The 9,341-nt window shown below is 38.8% G+C and overlaps 1 protein-coding gene across 3 annotated transcripts; it reads left to right on the plus strand.

Annotated features, from left to right (window-relative positions):
* Positions 1-331: 331 nt before the first annotated feature.
* Positions 332-7,127, plus strand: LOC137717754 (oxysterol-binding protein-related protein 1C-like). 3 transcript variants are annotated; one of them, XM_068457218.1, is made up of 10 exons: positions 332-1,367; positions 1,609-1,965; positions 3,743-3,857; positions 3,957-4,396; positions 4,509-4,664; positions 5,235-5,402; positions 5,476-5,616; positions 6,284-6,514; positions 6,640-6,753; positions 6,926-7,127. In XM_068457218.1, the coding sequence occupies exons 1-10, from the start codon at positions 831-833 to the stop codon at positions 7,091-7,093; spliced, it is 2,427 nt and encodes an 808-aa protein (XP_068313319.1). In that variant the 5' UTR covers positions 332-830; the 3' UTR covers positions 7,094-7,127. The 3 variants fall into 3 exon arrangements, with proteins under 3 accessions (XP_068313319.1, XP_068313321.1, XP_068313320.1); XM_068457220.1 differs by having other exon boundaries at positions 333-1,367; positions 3,743-3,839; positions 3,960-4,396; XM_068457219.1 differs by having other exon boundaries at positions 335-1,367; positions 3,743-3,839.
* The last annotated feature ends 2,214 nt before the right edge of the window (positions 7,128-9,341 follow it).

Below are 9,341 nucleotides of genomic sequence, written 5' to 3' on the forward strand. Positions count from 1 at the left end.
TTCAATTCACTCGATCCAATAACTGAAAATTGAGAGGGATATGTGGGAGGTAAAAATAAGTGTGTGGATGCCACTTAAAACTACAGTATAATAATATTTCTCTTTACTTATAAGTGATAAGTATTAGGTTCGATTTTTGCCAAATATGAATTTGAACTACATTATTACTAATTTTTATAAAACTAACGTTGTGGCCATACAGACGTGAAAGCCACCGAAATTAAGTACTCTCCCGCGATATAAAGACATGAAAGCCATTAACATTGTGGCCACACACCAAACAGCCCAAAACCACCGTTATTCCCAAGCGCGTCCCAACTCGCCTCTTCCACCACGTGTCGCTCTCTCAGAAGCTTCCGGCGGCCGTCCCCACCTTAAGCCCTGCGTCCTCCCCGCACCCAAACACAACTCATCCGAAAGAGAGAAAAGGCCGCGGAGAGAGAGAGGCACAACTCATCGCAGACACGGTGGTCAACCGCGTCAGGTTTATATGGCATTTTAGAGAGAGAAAGAGAGAGGAGAGAGGAGAGAGGAGAGAGAGAGAGAGTTGATTGTATTGACCGCTCCGTCACCGTCGCTTCCTCCGAAACCCCAACTCTTCCTCCTTATAATCGTTTCTCCCACTTTCACGCCAAACTCGCTTTCTCCGTCTCCCTCTCTCCGCAATATCCCGTTTCCCAACACATTAACACAAAAACTAATACAAAATTATCAACAAAAATATCCAAATGAAACCCCCAACCGTAACCGCCGCCCTCCTTGGCCGCCACGTCAGTATCCCCACCCCCTCCCAATCCCGATATCCCCCAACTCTTTCCCTCTAGTTCCATATGCATCCCTTCTGCTGCGTCTCCACGCTCTCCGATCACTCCCCGGACCTCCACATGACCTCCTTCGGCTCCAGATCCGACTCCCACGCCCGCACCGCTAAAATCGATCCGAACAGCGTCCACAATCATAGCTACACCCACGCCCATTCCAGCGCCGACTACGGACGACTCAGTCAGCGCACCACGGCGGCTGCGGCTGCTGCCGCCGTGGCAGCCGCGGAGGTTGTGCCTCGGCCGCCCTCGGGAAGGGAGCAGCCGGTCGACGTCAAGATAAACGACATCGTTGGGAATAGCGTGTCGGGAATTCTGTATAAGTGGGTGAATTACGGCAAGGGGTGGCGGCCGAGGTGGTTCGTTCTGCAGGACGGAGTTTTGTCGTATTATAAGATTCACGGTCCCGACAGGATCGTAGTTACGGTTGAGACCGAGAAAGGATCAAAAGTCATCGGCGAGGAATCGGTGCGGCGAATTTCGAGGCATAAGAACGGCATTCCTCACCAGCTCCGCCGCAAGCCCTTCGGCGAAGTCCATCTCAAGGTTCTCGGTCTCTCTCGATTTTCATTTCTATATGTTTAAATCAATTTTTATCAATTCCAATGTCAATTCGAATTCTAATCCGATCAGCATTTTCCTTGTTGATCGACGAGCGTTTTTTTTTTTTTTTTTTTTAAATTTTGTAATTGATTAGATACAGTCTTTAATTTGATCAAATTCTGCTGAATTGAATTATATTTGATTTGTGGTTGATTATAATCCAATTTGATGAATTGATTATCAGGTTTCGAGCATCCGCGAAAGCAGATCGGATGATAAGAGGTTTTCGATCTTCACAGGCACAAAGAGGTTGCATTTGAGGGCAGAGACCCGAGAAGATCGACACGAATGGGTGGAAGCATTGCAGGCTGTGAAAGACATGTTCCCGCGGATCTCTAACAGCGAGTTGATGGCTCCAGTGGACAATGTTGCCGTTTCCACAGAGAAGGTGAGGCAGCGGCTTGTGGAAGAAGGTGTTAGGGAGGCAGCCATTCAGGACACGGAGCAGATAATGAGGACTGAGTTCGCCGCGATGCAGAACCAGCTCCTGCTGCTCAAGCAGAAGCAGTGGCTCCTAATGGACACACTGCGACAGTTAGAGGTATGGAGACCTTATGCCTGTTGACATTCGGAGTATTCTTCTTTGGTTAACTTCAATGCAGAAATTCTAATTTTCTTAAACCTGCCAAGTAATTTGCTAGGGGGCTGTTTGGTTATTGTGTGTTTCAGCTTGTGGGAGATGAGGCTCTTTTTCCTTCCTCTTAACTTTTGTAAATTATAATTCTGAACATAATCAATTTTGTTAATTGTGTTCGTCTGATCCTTTAGCTTGAGTGAGTTGAGTGTTAGATTGTTAGTTAATTGAAGGAAACTATAAAGGATCATGCAATATCACTTGAGTAAAAGATGACATTAATCATGCACAAACCAGACTATTTATGTTTAGTTTTCCATACTCTTATGGAATGGTAAGAAAACTATCGAAATGACTAAAAGTTGGTTGATTCTAATTCTATATTTTCTAGATGTGTCAGAATATTGATGTGGGCTGGGAGTTTTCTGCATGAGGCCTCAGGTTTTTTCCTTGAGGATTTTCTTGGGGTATGGTTAATGTGATATGTATTGAAGGACTGATGGAATTTTTTTTTCAAAACACGTAGTAGTAGTATCATTCCAAAATTACAGTGATAATAGGGTATATATGGGTTTGTGGAGGTTAAATATGCAGTGTTTAGGATGCTACGGCCACCTTAATGTGGGTGTTCTTTCTTATTGCTGAAAGCACCAATTATTGCTGAAAGCACCAACTTTAGTGATTGTTGAAGACTAATTTTATTTAGGGTAACCAGAATGTTAATTGGCATCCGCTTTTTCTTGTTTTGCTCTGTGATATCTTGTCCATAAAAATATAATTTTGTTTTTATGATCTGAGGTGATGCCATAACTCTTAAATGGGTTTATGGGTGGTACGGAATAAGTTGATTTAATGGGGAAACGGGAATTCATGAGCTGCATTTGCATGCGGATCATATAAAATTGATGTGTTGAAAGACTACCTACACCTTTGTGCAACCAAAAAGAAAAGAAAAAAGACTACGCCTTTCTTTGTGGGGTTTCTACTAGAACACATTGTAATCTTACCTCCACTTTCCACCTCTTTTTTATGAAATCTGGAAGGTCAAACTATTTTAAGGAATTAGGTTATCCGGGATGGTTTAAATTCTCTAATGTCTGCAGTTCTGATTTTCTTCCAGGTGGAAATATGTACCTTGAAGGGTAGTCTGTGAACGCTAGTCCCCATCTCTGTCGATCCTTAGGTCGTGAATGACTAATGTTCCTGATTGAGTTGTGAGGCTTGACTTCCTTCGGTTTGAGCAACAAAATGTTCGAGAACTAAAAAGTGCTTTCACATTCAGAATGCCTTATATATTAACCCACTTCCCCATTCCCCGTTTTCATAATGTTAGCACCAACAAAACTACCCCATGTACTCCTTAAAAAGGGCATATGTCCGTAGGCCCTCACTCAACTAACTACTCACACTAGAATTTTTATTTTTATTTAATCTTTTTTTTTTTTTGCCTTTTTGTCTGTAGAAAAAGGGATAAATTAAATTGAATGAGGAATTTATTATTATTACCTAAAGGAAAGAGTGGTGGACTGATGGCATACTAGATACCAAAAGAAGGATGCAACCTAATTGTACAGTGCTGACCATTTCGCTAATGTTTATTAAGCAATATTTTTATATGAGGTATCTTGTGTTCATACAAAAGGTTGTTTCCGTAACAGTTTTAACTTCTGGTGCAGGGATTTTGGCTCATCATTTACTTAATTGTGTCTTGCTGATAAACTGATATTGGTACTGTTTTTTGTAGACAGAAAAGGTAGATTTGGAGAATACAGTGGTAGATGAGAGCCGACAGTTGAAAGATTCCGGGGCTTCCTCTAGATCAAGGCAAGACAAATTCAGTGGTATGCATTTAGTAGAAGGTTAACATCACGTATTTCTGTTATGTGTGTATGTGAAATGGTGTATTCCATCATGATACTTTTTGCTAATTTAGTCCTGCATTGATATTACCATTTCAGAAGGGAGTGCAAGTGAATCGGATGAGGATAATGAAAGAGTTGAGGAAGAAACAGATGAAGAGGACAATGCTTTCTTTGATACTCGCGATTTCCTATCATCAAGTTCTTTTAAAAGTAATGGGTCTGAGTATCGGATATCATCCGTGTCTTCAGACGATGAAAGGATAAATGCCATTGAACCAGAAGATGGTCTTGATCCATCCATGAGATCCGTTGGAACTAACTTTCCTCTTGTCAAGCGCCGTAAGAAGTTGCCTGACCCTGTTGAAAAAGAGAAGAGTGCTAGTCTTTGGTCAATGATTAAGGATAACATTGGGAAGGATCTCACAAAAATATGTCTTCCTGTATACTTTAACGAGCCTCTATCTACTCTACAAAAGGGTTTTGAGGATTTGGAATACTCGTATCTCCTTGATCGAGCATATGAATGGGGTAAAAGGGTAAGACCTCAAAGCCAACCTCCTTGCAATGCTGTTAAGAGTCTCTTCCTTAAATGAGTTATTTCATCTCAGTGCTGTCATGACTTATTTGAGTTTCCTTTAAGCCCTGCAGGGTAATAGCCTTATGAGGATACTTAATGTGGCTGCTTTTGCTGTGTCTGGATATGCATCAACTGAAGGAAGAGATTGCAAGCCATTCAACCCATTATTAGGGGAAACATACGAGGCTGACTATCCAGACAAAGGCCTCCAGTTCTTCTCAGAGAAGGTGTGAAAATTTCTTCAGACCTGAATCCATTGCATACACTATTCTTGTGTAGACCTTTTGTTCTGCATTTGACTAGTAATTAAGTTCTGAGAATTGCAAGATTTATCTCTTCAAATTGAGTGGTGCATTTATCAAGTAGTTCAAATGGTTTTTACGTGTGCAATGAAAACATTGAATCTTAAATTCAATGCCACTGTTTGCTCATAGTTGAGCAATGCATTTTGAACCCTTAATCTGATTTGAGGGCAGAGAAGTATTGTCATGCAACGAAGCTTGTGATAAAAAGGTTTTAATTGGATGTTTCATAAAATATGATTTAATATCTATAAAATATTTGTTTGAAATGAATCTAAACATCTAGTCATTGAGATTTGGAAGTTTGAAGCTCCCCGGGCAGGCTGATTTCTCAATAGGTAACTAAAGTAACTATAAAAAACACAGGGAAGCAGTTAAGTATATGGCTTCTTTCATTATGGTCTATATTTATCGATTTGAAAACGCTGACAATATTGTTATTGGTCTTTTTCTACTATGTGTCACACAGTTAAAATTCTTATTTTTGGGTGTCAGGTTAGTCATCACCCAATGATTATTGCTTGCCACTGCAAGGGTCAAGGATGGAAATTCTGGGGAGACAGCAATTTGAAGAGCAAATTCTGGGGTCGCTCGATTCAGCTTGACCCTGTTGGTGTCCTGACCTTGGAATTTGATGATGGGGAAGTTCTTCAATGGAGTAAAGTACGAACCTGCCCCACTCAGCTATTGTTCATTATTTTCTGAAGTCATGTCTAAAAATGAACTCTCTGGCCAGGTTACAACGTCCATTTACAACCTTATCTTGGGAAAGCTTTACTGTGATCACTATGGGACAATGCGAATACAAGGGAAGCATGAATATTCATGTAAGCTGAAATTTAAGGAGCAGTCTATCATTGACCGAAATCCTCACCAGGTACTATTTTCTTTTATCAATTTTTATTTCATCTAAGTTGCTGGTCTCTACACTAAACACTTTTTTATTGACGTTGAGAAAACAGTGTTGCTTCTAGCTCATGCTATTTCAACCAACTATTGAATCTCCATAGAAAACTTGATTTCCAAATGGTTTTCATGTACAATAACTTTCTTAGTAGAGGTTTTGTGTTGACCATTGAGTTAGCTTGTTTACATCATGAATTGGGTTTTAGAAGGCAGTATTTTTTATTTTTTATTTTTTTCAAAATAGAGGAGAATGGTGTGTAATGTTATGATTTTATGCTGGGAAGGAAAAAAAATTAATAGAAACACCGTCGGAAATTTTTGGAAGAGAACCCCGATTTCACAATTGCCAAATTTGGTAGGTGAGAACCACACTATTTAGAAAGGAGAAAGGATTAATATTTGCCTTCTTATTATTAGTTGTCAGACAGTCCTGTTCTTTATTTTTGCTTATTAAGTGGGGAAAGATATGTAGACATTTTGCAGTTCATGCCATTTTTATCGCATTTCTTCACACCGAAATACTTGGCATGTTTACTTACAAAATATTGAAAATCAAGAATAAAATCTGTTTAGGAGTAGCTATTTATTAGTTAATAGTATATTTTAGTTACTTTTCTGTTTTTCTTTTTTTCTGTTAGGTACATGGTATAGTTCAAGATAAGAATGGGAAAACGGCTGCAACATTGGTTGGCAAATGGGATGAGAGCATGCACTATATTTTAGGAGACTGTTCAGGGAAGGGAAAAGGTTCCGACTCTTTATCTGATGCCCGCCTGCTCTGGAGGAGGAACAAGCCACCCAAATTTCCAACTAGATATAGCTTAACACGCTTTGCCATCACGCTGAATGAACTCACACCTGGACTGAAGGTGATTATTTGATAGTTTATTCCGTGGTTTGATCCGTCTTATCTAGATATTACTGGTATGAAAATTACTGTTTGAAACGATGAACCGCTAGCAGATTCTGATTTTTCAAGTGTAATCTCGTGCAGGAGAAGTTGCCCCCTACAGATTCAAGGCTCAGACCCGATCAAAGGTATTTGGAAAATGGGGAGTATGAAATGGCAAATGCAGAGAAGTTGAGGCTAGAACAGAGACAGCGGCAGGTAATATTGCATTCTCTATGAGATAAAAAGAACAATGGCATTCTTAGGCAACAATGGCATTCTTAGGCAAACCGGTCGGACCTTTCTGTAGCTTCAGTTACGGTTTCCTTTCTTCAAACGTATTTATTGGTCTATGGTAATTGATGGCATGCTGCTTTGATTTCGAATTCAGGCTCGAAAGATGCAAGAGCAGGGTTGGAAACCGCAGTGGTTCGCAAAGGATAAAGGAAGCGACACATACCGCTACATCGGTGGATATTGGGAGGCAAGGGAACAAGGAAATTGGGATTCATGTCCTGATATTTTTGGGCAAGTCCCTTGTGAACCGCAACTTGAGTAAAGTTCTTTGTTTCTGGTTTATCAATTCGTATTCATTTTTTTTTCTCAAAAGGGGTGGGGTGGTGGTGGATGCTGCTGATTTCGAGTAAAAAGTTGGATGAAAGGTCTTTGGCGGGCAATAAATATTCATTGTTTTTTTCACACCTCTGTTATGCAATGAGTTCGTTATGACTCAGGGCTGTTGAAGGGGTCAAATCTGACGGTGAAGGGTGATTCGTCAATTTTGAAAAGTTAATATCCTTAATTCACCAAAAGAATAGTTGGGTCAATGTCAGCCGGCATTTTAGTTCAGTCAAACTGCAGTTACTTATTTTCATATTGCCACGAGAACTTTTGGTACTGGTCCTTGGTTTATCAAAATCCGATACTGAGATCTTGTTAATTTGAATACTTCGATTGAAGGACACAGCGATACAACAAAAGTAACTTCATCCCTAAAATCATGCAAAGATTAATGCCAAATAGCAAATTTTATTTTATTTTTCCTCAAATTTTTATGTGTGAAAAACGGAACATTTTATTATAAAATATGGTACATTATATCTAAAAAATAGTGAATAGATGTTACATTAACCAAATGAAAAAAATATGCATAAAGTATACTTTTAATACTTAATTGTATATTGAGAAAGAATTTTTTAAATATTACAAGGAGAGACAAAAGTTAATATATATGAAATATGACATCATTGCCGCTTTTTTTCCTCTAAAGTGTAAGTCACAAAATTACCTTTTATGGTAAAAAAGTTTTTTTTTTCACACTTTTACCTTTTCATTTATTGCTCCATTCTCTCTCTTCTTTTAAGAAATATTGGTTCCAATTCATCCGGCTCACTAGTAGACCTGGAATTCCACCACCTATAAATTGACATTGTCATTTTCCACACAACTCACCGTTTAGAATTGTAAAATAAAACATATTGGGGTTGGCCCCCGATCTCTTCTCCCTCTCTCCTTTCTCTAGGAAACTAAAGGGGTAAAAATCACCACTGCATCCAAACGGCAACCGTCAACCAAGCAATCTCCAACCAAAAACATCACCACCACCTGCATCCAAACGTCTGCCATTGCCACTTCGCAGGTCACCCACTTGATATTGATGCCCTCTACCCGACAACCACATCACACCCACCACCCTAAACATCCACCTAAAACTCCAGTCTTCATATTGAAATATGAATTTGGTATCTTGTGCTTCTTTTTCTCTAGCCATGTATGCCCAATTGAAATGTGATTTGAAAGAGACGGCATACTTCTAAAATCAAATAGATTTTGAATAATGTAAATGCAAAAAACTTCCTTGTTATTTCAGTTTCCCAGATAAGGAGAGGAAGGAGAGACTAGTGAGGCACAAACCCCAAAATGCTTTATTTTTTTTTTTCCTTCTTTAAGCAATGGGTTGGTATTAAAAATGAACAGGTGTTAAGTTATGGTTGGTGGACTCCAGGTCAACTAATGAGCCCGGAACCTAGAATAATTTATCTTCATTTGGGTCACTATTCAGGCAATATGCATTGTACAGAGATCCAATAAATGGTGTGGTTTTATAGTCACAATCTAAAAGAAACTTCTTTGATAATTTGATTCCTCTGTTGTTGATACTTGTGATCAAAATGGTTGAAATTTTTTTAACTTTTCAAGATAATATTGGTTTTTTGTTATTATTTTCTTATGTATTAGTCTGTCCAATGTCGAATTGAATCTCAAATTCACAACTCACTAGCTATAAAATTAAAATAAAAAAGTAACCAACTTTATTAAATTACTAATATTAAGAACAATACTAGGTTGAGTAAGTTTGAAAATTGTAGCTGGTGTATAGGTGAGTTTTTAAATGGATGACAACAAATGTCCACACATAGGCATGGTGACATATGATTCTACTAAAAAAGTACTACAAAACTGATTCCACATGTATTTGAAACTAATTCTGCATAAATAATTGAAGACAGGTTGAACTGATTCTGCAAAAATGATTGTGTATGGGTTGAACTAATTTTGCAAAAATGGTCGAGGAAGGGATGAACTAATTTCGTAAAAATGGTCGACAACGGGATAAACTGATTCTGTAAAAATGGTGGAGGACGGGTTAAACTGATTCTGCAAAAATGGTTGAAAACATGTTGAACTGATTATGCAAAAATAGTCGAGGAAGAGATGAACTGATTATGCAAAAATGATCGACGACGGGATAAACTAATTCTGTAAAAATGGTGGAGGACGGGTTAAATAGATTCTGCAAAAATGGT

Source organism: Pyrus communis, chromosome 15 (genome assembly GCF_963583255.1).
Source record: "Pyrus communis chromosome 15, drPyrComm1.1, whole genome shotgun sequence".
Classification (NCBI taxonomy): domain Eukaryota; kingdom Viridiplantae; phylum Streptophyta; class Magnoliopsida; order Rosales; family Rosaceae; genus Pyrus; species Pyrus communis.